Source organism: Oncorhynchus clarkii, chromosome 7 (assembly GCF_045791955.1).
Source record: "Oncorhynchus clarkii lewisi isolate Uvic-CL-2024 chromosome 7, UVic_Ocla_1.0, whole genome shotgun sequence".
NCBI lineage: Eukaryota > Metazoa > Chordata > Actinopteri > Salmoniformes > Salmonidae > Oncorhynchus > Oncorhynchus clarkii.
Window position 1 is genome coordinate 76,962,186 of NC_092153.1, and position 14,597 is coordinate 76,976,782.

The 14,597-nt window shown below is 40.5% G+C and overlaps 2 protein-coding genes across 3 annotated transcripts; one reads left to right on the top strand and one right to left on the bottom strand.

Moving 5' to 3' along the window:
• On the top strand, positions 1-2,277 carry LOC139414461 (N-acetyltransferase 8-like 2). 2 transcript variants are annotated; one of them, XM_071162373.1, is made up of 2 exons: positions 1-370; positions 1,437-2,277. In XM_071162373.1, coding segments are annotated over exons 1-2 (690 nt in total). In that variant the 5' UTR covers positions 1-369; the 3' UTR covers positions 2,126-2,277. The 2 variants fall into 2 exon arrangements, with proteins under 2 accessions (XP_071018474.1, XP_071018473.1); XM_071162372.1 differs by lacking the exon at positions 1-370 and adding an exon at positions 757-872 and having other exon boundaries at positions 1,437-2,148.
• Positions 2,278-4,412: 2,135 nt separating this feature from the next.
• Positions 4,413-10,616, bottom strand: LOC139413866 (docking protein 5-like). Its single transcript, XM_071161694.1, has 7 exons — positions 10,387-10,616; positions 10,179-10,286; positions 9,585-9,699; positions 9,319-9,438; positions 8,778-8,967; positions 7,944-8,061; positions 4,413-6,671 (listed from the first exon to the last, which is right to left on the bottom strand). The coding sequence occupies exons 1-7, from the start codon at positions 10,450-10,452 to the stop codon at positions 6,606-6,608; spliced, it is 783 nt and encodes a 260-aa protein (XP_071017795.1). The 5' UTR covers positions 10,453-10,616; the 3' UTR covers positions 4,413-6,605.
• Between the last annotated feature and the right edge of the window lie 3,981 nt (positions 10,617-14,597).

Below are 14,597 nucleotides of genomic sequence, written 5' to 3' on the forward strand. Positions count from 1 at the left end.
AGAGGAACGTTTGCGTTGAATGGTTGTTGGGACTCGCGTGGAGTCTACCTTTTATGCAAGTTATGTTTTTATTATCAAAATCTTTATTGTAACGTTAATGTAGCCTACTCTGGAATATTTTGTTGTATTTTATTTTAACTTGAATTTGAAGCAGATTTGACTGGGTCAACTTGCAGTGTGGACTTTGCACGAACATAAACGAAGTTGTGTAAGGTTTCGTTAATGAAAAATTACTTTATCCAGAGCCTACGCCTTTTTAACGTTACGTTGTATCCTTTCTGCAGTTGTTTAATATAGCCTATATTTAATCCGTAGTCACAAAGGCTGGAATTGGAACAGAAGGCTGGAAGTACACAGACAATCTCAAAAAGTAAGGGTGTTTTTTTGTGAGTGACGTTTCAGTTTTGAGCAGTGAGTTTAGTCAACTAGGCCTACATCGGACATGTTAATTATGCTGACGATGTAGCCTCAAATTGAGACGTTCTTGCTCAGCCGATGCCAAGGATCTCAACTCCATAATTATTTCATCCACGGAGTTGAGCGCAGACTATAGAGTTTTCAAATGAATCGTTCGCGTCACTATGCAGTCAATACTTCACAATCCGTGTACCCACGTTTGTCCTCTGTTGTTGCGTGCTTTGTTTCCTGAAACCGATATGTTTTAATAAAACGTTAATAAAATACAACCACCGACTCTTTCCTTGTTGAGATTCAGTTGGCACATGCGCATTCCTGAGTTGCCATTTTAGAGCAACAGCAATTAGTAACAGTTGGTGGTTGTATTTGACTAACGTTTTATTATAAGGTTTTATAACAAATATATGGATTTCTGCAAACAATGAAAGGCACACAAGAACAGAAGACAAACATAGGTACATGGTAAAGGTTTAAGAATTTACATTTTGAAGTATCAGATGTTCATTCTAAAAACTCTAGTCTGCACTTAACTCCGTGGATGAAGTCATTGTGAAGTTGAGGTGCTTGGCAAGATCAGCCCTGACCAACTAGTGGGTCGATATGACATTGGTATTACACGTTTGAAATGCATGTAGTGGCCTAGTGGATATGACATTGGTATTACATATGTGAACATGGAATTGTAATAACGAGCCTAACATGCTAAATATATTTGAATGATGGTGACTTTGTAGTCAATTACCCTATCAGCATTATACATTGTATGTTGTTTAGTAACAGTAAATACATTTAGAATAAGACACCAAATAGATATATAGGTTACACTGAGAACTGTATTGTTTGGAGAATTGAAGTCTCTACCAACAACTTTTGTTACTGTGTTTTTATATCCATACATTTTCATTGAATTCATTCAATAGTACTAAAGTATAGTATGGTATAATACTGTGGAACATTCCACAGTTTGTAACTACACCTTATGGGGATGTCTAATCATATGAAATATTTCCTCCCAATAGTGCATTTGGTGGTCCGACGATACAGGCCCTCCGACAAGGCTGCTGTGTTAACCCTGTTCTGTGATGGCATCTTGGAGCACATCAACCCTTCGTTCTACAACGCCATTAGCAACCCTGTCAATGTGGGCGTCGCCCTGTTCCTTTCTATGGCCGGGTACATGCTGGGAGGTGGGTCTACTCTCTGGGCCTTGCTGTCGGCCGGAGCCTGGGTAGGTCTGGTCTACTACTGCTGCAGCCAACTGTACGCTAGCTTCGTCAGAGAGAGGCTGCGCACGGACATGCAGGACATTCCAGGATGCTACCTGAGCCACCCCGACAACTGCTTCTGGGTGGCTGAGACTGAGGTCAACGGCAGGGTTGAGATTTTAGGTATGGTGGCCGTTGTGGCCAAAAAGGTGGTGGGCGGAAGAGACGGGGAGATGAGCGGTGAACTATTCAGGATGATTGTATCGACGAAGTGTCGTCGGACAGGACTCGGTTCCAGGATGACCCAGACCGTTATTGACTTTTGTAAAGAGCGAGGGTTCTCTAAGGTCGTCCTGGAAACCAGTTCCATCCAGACTTCTGCAGTGGCCCTGTATAAGAAACTGGGCTTCTCACACATCCTGTCACACACCAAGACGTACTCTCCTGAATGGATGACAATTATATCCCGAGTCACCATTCTGAAGATGGAAAAAGTCATATAAGACCTTCCCATGATTTTGTATAGTAAGTGAAGCACAGATTAGATGTCTTTGAGACAAGAATTAGATGCAATACCGTAGGCCTATATTAGTAACTAGATCGAATCAGCAAAGGTATAAATATAAATAAAATGGTATAATGTAGCCTATTGAAATATGTTTGAAAAATATGTATTTTCCCCATTCGGGTTTCACACTTGTGAACTGCGACCCCCGCAAAACATTCTCATGGAGGGGGGTTAGGAAACTGCTCTCTCATTGCCACCACCAGCTGAAGAGTTTTCTCCCTAATTGTCTTCCCTATGACCCATGGCTCTCCAAACCAGTTCCTGTAGGTTTTCACTCCAACCCCACTTATAACTAACCTGATTAGCGTTTATCAATCAGCTAATTATTAGAATCAGGTGCACTAGATTAGACTTGGTGTGAAAATCTACAGAACAGATGTAGTTCTCCAGGAATAGAATTGGAGAGCCCTATAAGTATTTATATATATATGACCTATATATACATATATATATACTATGACCTATATATATATATATATATATACTATGACCTATATATGACCTATATGTACTATATATACTATATGACCAATATGTACTATAGTCCGGGCTCTGTCTGGGCCACTCAAGGACATTCAGAGACTTATTTTGTCCCCCTACACCAAACGCGATCACGACACGCAGGTTAAAATATCAAAACAAACTCTGAACCAATTACATTAATTTGGGGACAGGTCGAAAAGCATTAAACATGTATGGCAATTTAGCTAGTATTGCTAGCTAATTTGTCCTATTTAGCTAGCTTGCTGTTGCTAGCTAATTTGTCCTGAGATATAAACATTGAGTTGTTATTTTACATAAAACGGCCAACCGAATCGTTTCTAGTCATCTCTCCTCCTTCCAGGCTTCATCATCTTTGAACTTATATGGTGATTGGCATCTAAACTTTCATAGTATTACCATGACTACCGGCAAAACATTTAGTCTTTCAATCACCCACGTGGGTATAACCAATGAGGAGATGGCACGTGAGTACCTGCTTCTGTAAACCAATGAGGAGATGGGAGAGGCAGGACATTCAGCGCGATCTGCGTCAGAAATAGAAAGGAGTTCTATTTTATCCCTTGGCATCGTAGACGCTCGTTGGCGTGCGCGAGCAGTGTGGGTGCAATAATTGAATAACATGGATTTCTAAATTTCATTTTGCAACGCTCGCGCACGCGATGTGTCCAGTCTGGTCAGCATGTGAGAGTCTTTAGGTGCCTTTTGGCAAACTCCAAGCAGGCTGTCATGTGCCTTTTACTTAGGTGTGGATTCTGTCTGGCCACTCTACCATAAATGCCTGATTGGTAGAGTGCTGCAGAGTCCTTCTGGAAGGTTTTCCCATCTCGACCGAGGAACTCTGAGTGACCATTGGGTTCTTGGTCACCTCCTTGACCAAGGCCCATCTCCCCTGATTGCTCAGTTTGGCCAGGCGACCAGCTCTAGGAAGAGTCTTGGTGGTTCCAAACTTCTTCCATTTAATAATGATGGAGGCCACTGTGTTCTTAGGGACCTTCAATGCTGCAGAATTGTTTTGGTACTCTTCCCCAGATCTGTGCCTCGACACAATCCTGTCTCAGAGGTCTACGGACAATTCCTTCGACCTCATGACTTGGTTTTTGCTCTGACATGCACTGTTAACTGTGGGACCTTCTATAGACAGGTGTGTGCCTTTCCAAATCATGTCCAATCAATTTAATTTACCACAAGTGGACTCCAATCAAGTTGTAAAAACATCGTCTGAATGATGATCAATAAAAACAGGATACACCTGAGTTCTATTTAGAGTTTCATAGCAAACGGTCTGAATACTTACATAAATAAGGTATTTCTGTTTTTTAGTTTTAATACATTTGCAAAAATTTCTATAAACCTGTTTTCACTTTGGCATTATGGGGTATTGTGTGTAGATTGATGAGGAACGGAGCAAAGTACAGAGATCCTTGATGAAAACCTGTTACAGAGTGTTCAGGACCTCAGACTGGGGTGAAGGTTCACCTTCCAACAGGACAACGACCCAAAGCACACAGCAAAGAGAAACACGGGAGTGGCTTCAGGACAAGTCTCTGAATGTCATTAAATGTCCTCCTCATTCAAAATGACAGAGCTTGAGAGGATCTGCAGAGAAGAATGGGAGAAACTTCCCAAATACAGGTGTGCCAAGCTTCTAGCGTCATACCCAAGAAGATTCAAGGCTGTAATCGCTGCCAACAGTGCTTCAACAAAGTACTGAGTAAATGTGATATTTAATTTATTGATTTTAAATACATTTTTATAAATTTGCCAACATTTCTAAAAACCTGTTTATGTGTAGATTGATGAGGGGAAAACATGTTTTAATACATTCTAGAATAAGGCTGTAATGTAACACAATGTGGAAAAAGTCAAAGGGGTCTGAATGCTTTTCGAATGCACCGTTTACTCTCAGAACAGGAGAGTTTCGAAAGCGTTCCACAGGGATGCTAACCCATGTTGACTCCAATGCTTCCCACAGTTGTGTCAAGTTGGCTGAATATCCTTTGGGTGGTGGACCATTCTTGACACATACAGGAAACTGTTGAGTTTGAAAAACCCAGCAGCGTTGCAGTTCTTGACACAGTTAAACCGGTGTACCTGGCACCTTCTACCATACAAACACGCTTACATTTTTTGTCTTGCCCATTCACCCTCTGAATGGCACACATACTGTACACAATCCATGCCTCAATTATCTCAAGGCTTAAAAATCCTCCTTAATTCCTGCAGTCAAAATGACCTAGTGACTCATGGGTGGAATATATTTTTCCTAATTTCATAATTAAACATAATTTGAAGTGTTTCTATGTCAAACAATTTTGTTAAATTTCAGTCTTCTGTGGTGTATATAAAGTGCAATATTGGGCTGCAAACAGAAAATGTAATACATTTCAACTCTATATCTGACATGGTACAGGTGTATTTTTTTTCAAGCCCATAAGCATGTGAGTGAGGTGTATACTTTTGTTTCAAAGTAGATTTGTTTAAGACTACCAAGAAACACTGTCTGTGACCCTGATTTAGCCCATTGCAGTAAAACATTTTTACCTGTCTCCTCCCCTTCATCTACACTGTTTGAAGTGGATTTAACAGGGGAAATCAATAAGGGATCATAACTTTCACCTGGTCAGTCTATGTCATGGAAGAGCAGATGTTCCTAATGTTTTGTACACTCAGTGTATATTAATATCATGTTAGTCTGCATACCTCTCCCCTGTCAGATCCATTGTTTCTCTCTGGACAGTATGTGTAGTGGCGCAGCGGTCTAAGACACTGCATCTCAGTGCAAGAGGGGTCACTACAGTCCCTGGTTCGATTCCAGGCTGTATCACATCCAGCTGTGATTAGGAGTCCCATAGGGTGGAACACAATTGGCCTAGCGTCGTCCAGGGTTTTGCCGGGGTCATTGTTAGTAACAATTTATTCTTAACTGTCTTGCCTAGTTAAATAAAGGTTCAATGTAAAACATTTAAATAGTATGTTGCCAATCTTGTGCCGTGTGCCTGAAGCCGATGCCAGCCAGATCACAATCTTGGTTTTAATGTTTCGTCATCATCATCATTCACCAAAGAAGCCTAATTGAATCTTAAATCACACAAAATTTGTGTTTTCTTGCTGTTGTTGGCAAGACTAGTCGTTAATTGAAACATGAAGTTTGAAGTACCCACCATAAATTTAAGCTTGAATGTATTGTTTGTCTAATAGTGAGACGTCCAGATTTTTGCTCTCTGTTCGGCACTAACAGATTCTGGTGTATTACGAAGACTCACGGAGGGGTACTCCATTTTCTCTGCTCTATTTATAGTAGGCATTCATCTTTGACGCATATGGTAAACAATGGGAACTAATGGCTAGTCATTATAATAATTTTTAATAACTCATTTATTAACATTAATAAATTCAACAGTAATGTACAGGTTACTGACAAAATAAAGGAAACACCAAGTGTCTTATAGGGCGTGGGGCAACCTCGAGCTGCAAGAACAGCTTCAATGCACCTTGGCATTGATTCTACAAGTGTACACCATTCTTCCACGAGAAATTTGGTGTTTTGTTTATGGTGGTGGAAAATGCTGTTGCATGCCCTGCAGTCTCTCCCATAATTGTTCAATTGGGTTGAGATCTGGTGACTGAGACACACACACACTTTAAACCCCCTATGCTCCTCTGAGACCCCTCTTTCAAAGTCACTGAGATCTCTTCGTATAGCCATGGTAGCTGAAATAATGGGAAATAATGGGCAACTGATTCCAGTACATAAATATGTATATATCATCATGTATCATCACGTAATTCCTTCATATCTGAGCATTGTTTCAAAAAACAACTACGACTATCAAACTGATATATAGTGAATATATTTAATCTGATTTCAAATGGGATCAAGGATTCTGACTGGACCGTCAGAATCAGCAGTATCAGCACAGAGACCAAGGTATTGTAGACTCTCTGGTTCTCCTCTCCGTGCCTGTCTTCCTCTCATCCTAAATGGGTATGGAACACATTTTAAGGGTCATTCAATTGAAGGTGCATGGGCAAAAAAACAAGACAATGGAAGTGATAATGCACAGACTGCTGACACTTACTGTTTTAATATACATGGATATGCAGTAGATGGCAGAGTTCTATCTCATTTCACAAGCGTCTCAAGAGTATGAGTGCTAATCAAGAATCAGCCCCCGCTGTCCATAATCTGATTTAATTTTCAAAACATTTAACAGTCAAAACTGATCCAAGGTTAGCACTCCTGTGCAGTATATACTCTGAGACACATTTTGAATAGGGGCCTAGACAGGGTTGTGCTACCACATTTGGGGCCCCAGGGCACCGACCTCCGATTTCTTTTTGTTTGTTGTTGTGGAAATCAGCTAAAGTACTGCATTTCACCACATTTTGCCATGGTGCAGAGAGAAAACTGTAGTTTTATAATACTATTCTACACATTTTGCCATGATGCAGAGAGAGAACTGTAGTTTTATAATGCTATTCTACACATTTTGCCATGGTGCAGAGAGAAAACTGTAGTTTTATAATGCTATTCTACACATTTTGCCATGATGCAGAGAGAGAACTGTAGTTTTATAATGCTATTCTACACATTTTGCCATGGTGCAGAGAGAAAACTGTAGTTTTATAATACTATTCTACACATTTTGCCATGGTGCAGAGAGAAAACTGTAGTTTTATAATGCTATTCTACACATTTTGCCATGATGCAGAGAGAGAACTGTAGTTTTATAATGCTATTCTACACATTTTTCCATGGTGCAGAGAGAAAACTGCAGTTTTATAATGCTATTCTACACATTTTGCCATGGTGCAGAGAGAAAACTGCAGTTTTATAATGCTATTCTACACGCTTTGTCATGAGGCGAAGTGAAAATGTTGCCGTTTTAAAGCTAATTTCCTGCAATTCTACACCTCCCAGGGTTGTGGGCCCCTTGGAGGTCGGGGCCTGAGTGCTCATTCAATAGTAGAGGAGATTTGTCTTGATTGTGTCATGCTTGACTACATTATTATGGGGAGATTACAGCAATTAAGCTGGGCAGTGTAGGTTACAGGCACAATAAGACTATGTGAATTAGACCTGGGTTCAAATACTATTTGAAATCATTGCAAATACTTCAGCTGTGCTTGATTGAGTTTGCAAACCCCGCCCTCCTGGCACTCCAGGCAGATTTAAGCAAATGCTGAAAGTATTTTAAGACTTCAAATAGCATTTGAACCCAGGTGCGATGTGAAAGTGGTCAACGTACACAGCATAGCCAGTCCTCTTGCTCCACAGTGGCTAACACTGCCTCATTCACTCTATGATAGAGCCGTTCTCCCTCTGGTGTCTGAAAGGTGAAGAGTCCCTCTCCAGTGTCACACATCCTGGGGAAAATACAGTTTACCATTCATTCTGTGAATGGCCTATGAAAAATTAATTTGGTACAGACTCCCAATAGTTGCTTACACTTTCAAAAAACTATCATATATAAGCATTAGCAAATATTTCTAAGCATTACAATTCACAAGAATTATAAAGCATATAATTGCTTATTCACTAAAGATATTATTTAGTGTAATCCAACAATGTTTCATAATCTTAAATAATACTTTCTCTTGAGGACCTCTGACTGGTCAATGGGCTGGATCGGTATCAACCGTCTTACTTTCACCTATTAAGTCATTTCAGATCAGCTGTTTCAGAGCAGTGGTCACTGGATGGAGTAGAGCAGAGTGAAGTCCATTGGAGGTTTGGACTTTTTCCAAATGATCTCTCCTTCTTCCTAAGTATGCACTAATCACTTCTCTTCAATGATTAGAAATGAAATGACTGGTATAGTAAATATGTCTATTCCCAGTAGCCCATGTCCAAAGAGTCCCAGTACAGGGTATGAACCCTGCATCAATCCTACCCCTAGCAGTATACTGCACACACCTCTTGGTCTATGAGGTCACTTATGTATTTAGATGTATGATGTACGGCTCAACATAGAGTATCCAATAGGAAGACAGTTACAAACTGTGTTGACTCGGTTATACAGTATATACATTACATTGGTTAATAAAATTCTTATGAAGTGGTTTTATACCCAGATCCTCACCTCCCAGCTTCAAATGTGAACCAGTTTTGACCCCGACCGTAACGCCGAAGTGACCGCAGTGGCCAGGATGTGATTTTGAGACCAGGGTTCTGGGTGTCCCACAGCAAGAGAGTGTCACAAGTGATCTGTAGATTACATTCCCCGCTGAAATCCATACACTGTGATGGCTTCATGAACACGTGGAACTGCTCTGGAAAAGAGAACAGAATACATTGATAAGACAAGGTGCGATCTGTGATATTTATTTTGGTAGTTTAAACTAATTAAATTGAACAATGTTACTTACATTATGTAATTTATGGTTTCAAAATGTGGTTAAATATTTAGAGCTCCTATGAATGTGAGTGTTTTTTTTTTATTTTCTCGAGCCCCGTCCCTCAGCTTTATATCACACCAAGTGTAGTCGGCTTGTTGTTTTTCAGATGAAAGATTGGGCCTTTAAAGCATGTTGCTCATATTTTTCGACCCATTTATTTAAAGCCATTTGATCAGTATAGTAGCTTGTGTCATTGCTGGAGTATTATACGAACGTGGTCTATACCTCTGTGATCTCGACGTAGGCTCATGTTAAATAGGACTGGCTCCTCCAAGGGCAGGTCAGTCATTTTAGTCTCCAGACATTCCATTTGTAGCACATTGCACCATTCTTTGGCGTCCAACTCTGTTAGGAGTTGTTGAACGAAACGCTTTTAGAATGTGCTATACTTGTAAATCATTTCTATTTGTAGTTAGTTGTGTTGACAAAATACATTAGTTCAATTCAGTTCAATTCAATACAACATTAAGTTCATGTTTCCCCAAACTCACCTGAATCACATGCAAAAGCCTTTGGTGAGTCATTATTGAACGTCAGAACTACAGCGTGTTTCTTTTTATCCCGTGGGGGTCTGGTAACATTTCTTATTTTTGTGAGGTCTGTCACCTGAAAGAATATAGGACACATGACACAATATTGGCCCTGTTTGTTGCTCCCAGAAGTTATCTTTAATAATAAAGCGTTCATTATATAATAACAACCCTTCAACCGACACAGTCTTTATCAGATTGTGGAAACTATAGAATTACCCATATAACTTTTAATAGGATCTCTGTGATTGAAACATAGTTATTTCATCTCTACAAAGCCACAAAGCTATATGTCAATTTAAGCTCACGGCAAGCAAACAGTGAGCAAATCTTCCTTATACTCCTAAATATATATCTCTTCTCATTTTGTTGTCGAGACCATGTGGTACATTTGAGTGTGCAATGACTCTCATTTTCCCAAATCAACAAAATAACTACAACTCTCGATGTTATTGATAATCATGGGGGGGGGGGGGGGGGGGGGGGGGGGGGGGGGAATAATCTCCAAAGAAAACCACAGGTACACCACTCCAGTATTTCAGTTTGATTGCTTACTTTGTGGTGACATTGGCAGTTAGCCGCCTGTTCATTTGAAAACCTCTCCAATCTCTTGGGTCCTTTACTGGAGTCTCTTCTTAGAACAAGCCAGAACCTCCGATAGATCTGGACAAAAGAGAGAATGATTGAGAAAAGAGTTCATCCACGTTGGGTCCATTGACTTAGATTAAATTGGTCTGAGGCTGGTTTGAAAACAGGCACTTACCCATAAATGCTTGCTGCGAAAATACACATATCCCTGTTTAACAATGTCATTAAAATACAAATCCATTGCTTGAATCCACCATCAGACACTCATGCTTGGGAGAAACTGGCACACAGAAGTCCCTTTGCTCTCTCTTTATCATGTGTCTCCTCCCGTCTCTGATTTGACAATACAACGCAGTGTAACGCAGGAGTATCGCTATAGCCCAATGCTCATGGGACTATTATGGGACTGGTCTCATTCTGTGATGTAGATATTATGGGTGAGGCAGTTGGGGGGGCAGATGAGGGAGAGAGTGAGAGAGGGGGAGAGAGAGAGAGACAGTGAGTCTGAAGTTTATATTCGGTAGGGAAGGATCTCGTCCAAAGAACCAGGATTCTCACAGGACCTCTAATTAGTAGCCTGTCAACCTTGAGACTTAAATATAAACACAAATAAATATATCCTCGATCAAACCCTGTCTCTGTCTGTTTTCCTATTTAAGTGAATCGTGTTAGAAGCAACTCTTCCAACCGTTGCTACGGTACACTCTAGCCTCCTTAATTTCAACTCCCTTAGTAAACTGATGGACAACAACATCTAGGCTTCTACTTCCAGCTTATACATACTATATTCATATTACGGACACAGTATATTTTACATTAGTTATCTTTTGTTTGTTTTTAGTCCGATCCTTCAGCTACCCTCAACCCCTCCCATCTTTCTCTGAAGACCATCTCGTTTTCTATTTGCCATATATTTTTCAACTGTGCTGTGATGTTTCACAAAAGTTCTGAACCTTTCTATTCTCATAGTTTCTACATTTCTACATTGTAATTTAAAGAAAAACAATTTTTCTAAGAGTATTATATTATCGATCGATTAACTTTCAGATGACCCAGCAGTGCTATTTGCAGAGTTAACTCCAGGTAAATCTTGCAATTCTTCAGCCATTCCTGAACGTGCGACAAAAAACAAGCTACATTTGGACAGTACCAAAACAAATTATCTAGTGATTCTGTCTCTTTATAGCAAAATCTGCAGAGCTGAGATGCTTGTATCCCCCATATATACAGTAGCAGTCAAAAGTTTGGACACACCTACTCACCTCCAGGCTGTTTAAGGGCTATTTGACAAAGAAGGAGAGTGATGGAGTGCTGCATCAGATGACCTGGCCTCCACAATCACCGACATCAACCCAATTGAGATGGTTTGGGATGAGTTGGACCACAGAGTGAAGGATTAACAGCCAACAAGTGCTCAGCATATGTGGGAACTCCTTCAAGACTGTTGGAATAGCATTCCTCATGAAGCTAGTTGAGAGAATGCCAAGAGTGTGCAAAACTGTCATCAAGATAAAGGGTGGCTACTTTGAAGAATCTTAAATATAAAATATATTTAGATTTGTTTAACACTTTTTTGTTTACTACATGATTCCATATGTGTTATTTCATAGTCTTGATGTCTTCACTATTATTGTACAATGTAGAAAATAGTACAAATAAAGAAAAACCCTTGAATGAGTAGGTGTGTCCACATTTTTGACTGGTACTATATATAAGAATTTTGTATAATCATTTAAATTGAAAAACTGTGTCCCCACTGCCTTTTTTCATTGTTCTTTTCCAGTGAGGGACCGATTTAGACCTGGGCCACCAATTAATTATCAGGTAGAACAGAAAAACATCATGTTCCAGACCTCATAGGGTAACAACCTATTCAGCCCTTTCCCAAGCAGGATTACCCCTAATGCAGACTTCGACCATGATCTAATATGTTATCCTTGTTTTGAACAGGATTACCCCTAATGCAGACTTCGACTATGATCTAATATGTTCTCCTTGTTTTGAACAGGATTACCCCTAATGCAGACTTCGACTATGATCCAATATATTCTCCTTGTTTTGAACAGGATTACCCCTAATGCAGACTTCGACTATGATCCAATATATTATCCTTGTTTTGAATAGGATTACCCCTAATGCAGACTTCGACTATGATCCAATATGTTCTCCTTGTTTTGAACAGGATTACCCCTAATGCAGACTTCGACCATGATCTAATATGTTCTCCTTGTTTTGAACAGGATTACCCCTAATGCAGACTTCGACTATGATCCAATATGTAATCCTTGTTTTGAACAGGATTACCCCTAATGCAGACTTCGACTATGATCTAATATGTTATCCTTGTTTTGAACAGGATTACCCCTAATGCAGACTTCGACTATGATCTAATATGTTCTCCTTGTTTTACACACACAGTCATCCATACAATAGATATTTTCAGACCACATGTCATTCCAACTCGCCAATGAAATGAGAAAATAAACTCTACACATTCCTTCACACATGCTTGAAATTGAATGAGGACTACCAATGCAGTATTACTTACAGTTATTCTAAAAACAGCCCATTATACTCAGGCATATGTCTATGGGGCGTGAGGTTCACAAAGTCCTATTTAGTAAGGCAGGGTCATCAATTGCTAATGCTAATTCAAGACCTGTGGCCTCTTGCTACCACTACTGCCAACGTCAGCTAACTGTGAGAAACATTTACACACATACCGATGACACGGGCAGTCGTGTGGCGTGTATAAACAGCATTGATACCATGCACTCAACAACTCTTCAAATATAGACTTTTCAGTCTGACTTTAAACAAACTATAACTTATAAAGGCCTTATGAAGCTTCATAGTCCTTTATAAGGCCTACATAGATGCTTCACAAATCATTTATTAGAACAATGATCATATATACCTTATATGAACCCAAGTTTAGCAAAGCCCGGATATATGATATTAAAACTCGAAACTAAGAACAGATAGTTTACATCTGTTAATCAATGATTTGTATGGCATCTACCTAGGCTTTATAAAGGGCTTATGAAGTTTTTATCTAGCTGAAATGTATGCACAATGATGATGGGAACACATAATAGGCTAAATTAATAAAAAACTATTAGTATGTATTAGCAGCTAGTCATGAAGTCATAGGCTCTGTCCAGCTTCTCTTCTAGCCTGCTTCCCAGTACGGGAAGTACGCTAGAATAGGAAAGTACGCTAGAATAGGAAAGGAATAGGAAAGGAGTCGTTGATGGCCTATTCTCCCAAAGGAGCGATGCGCCTAAACGTGTAAGTAGGAAAGGAGTCGTTGATGGTCTATTCTCCCAAAGGAGCGATGCGCCTAAACGTGTAAGTAGGAAAGGAGTCGTTGATGGCCTATTCTCCCAAAGGAGCGATGCGCCTAAACGTGTAAGTAGGAAAGGAGTCGTTGATGGCCTATTCTCCCAAAGGAGCGATGCGCCTAAACGTGTAAGTAGGAAAGGAGTCGTTGATGGCCTATTCTCCCAAAGGAGCGATGCGCCTAAACGTGTAAGTAGGAAAGGAGTCGTTGATGGCCTATTCTCCCAAAGGAGCGATGCGCCTAAACGTGTAAGTAGGAAAGGAGTCGTTGATGGCCTATTCTCCCAAAGGAGCGATGCGCCTAAACGTGTAAGTAGGAAAGGAGTCGTTGATGGCCTATTCTCCCAAAGGAGCGATGCGCCTAAACGTGTAAGTAGGAAAGGAGTCGTTGATGGCCTATTCTCCCAAAGGAGCGATGCGCCTAAACGTGTAAGTAGGAAAGGAGTCGTTGATGGCCTATTCTCCCAAAGGAGCGATGCGCCTAAACGTGTAAGTAGGAAAGGAGTCGTTGATGGCCTATTCTCCCAAAGGAGCGATGCGCCTAAACGTGTAAGTAGGAAAGGAGTCGTTGATGGTCTATTCTCCCAAAGGAGCGATGCGCCTAAACGTGTAAGTAGGAAAGGAGTCGTTGATGGCCTATTCTCCCAAAGGAGCGATGCGCCTAAACGTGTAAGTAGGAAAGGAGTCGTCCTATTCTCCCAAAGGAGCGATGCGCCTAAACGTGTAAGTAGGAAAGGAGTCGTTGATGGCCTATTCTCCCAAAGGAGCGATGCGCCTAAACGTGTAAGTAGGAAAGGAGTCGTTGATGGCCTATTCTCCCAAAGGAGCGATGCGCCTAAACGTGTAAGTAGGAAAGGAGTCGTTGATGGCCTATTCTCCCAAAGGAGCGATGCGCCTAAACGTGTAAGTAGGAAAGGAGTCGTTGATGGTCTATTCTCCCAAAGGAGCGATGCGCCTAAACGTGTAAGTAGGAAAGGAGTCGTTGATGGCCTATTCTCCCAAAGGAGCGATGCGCCTAAACGTGTAAGTAGGAAAGGAGTCGTT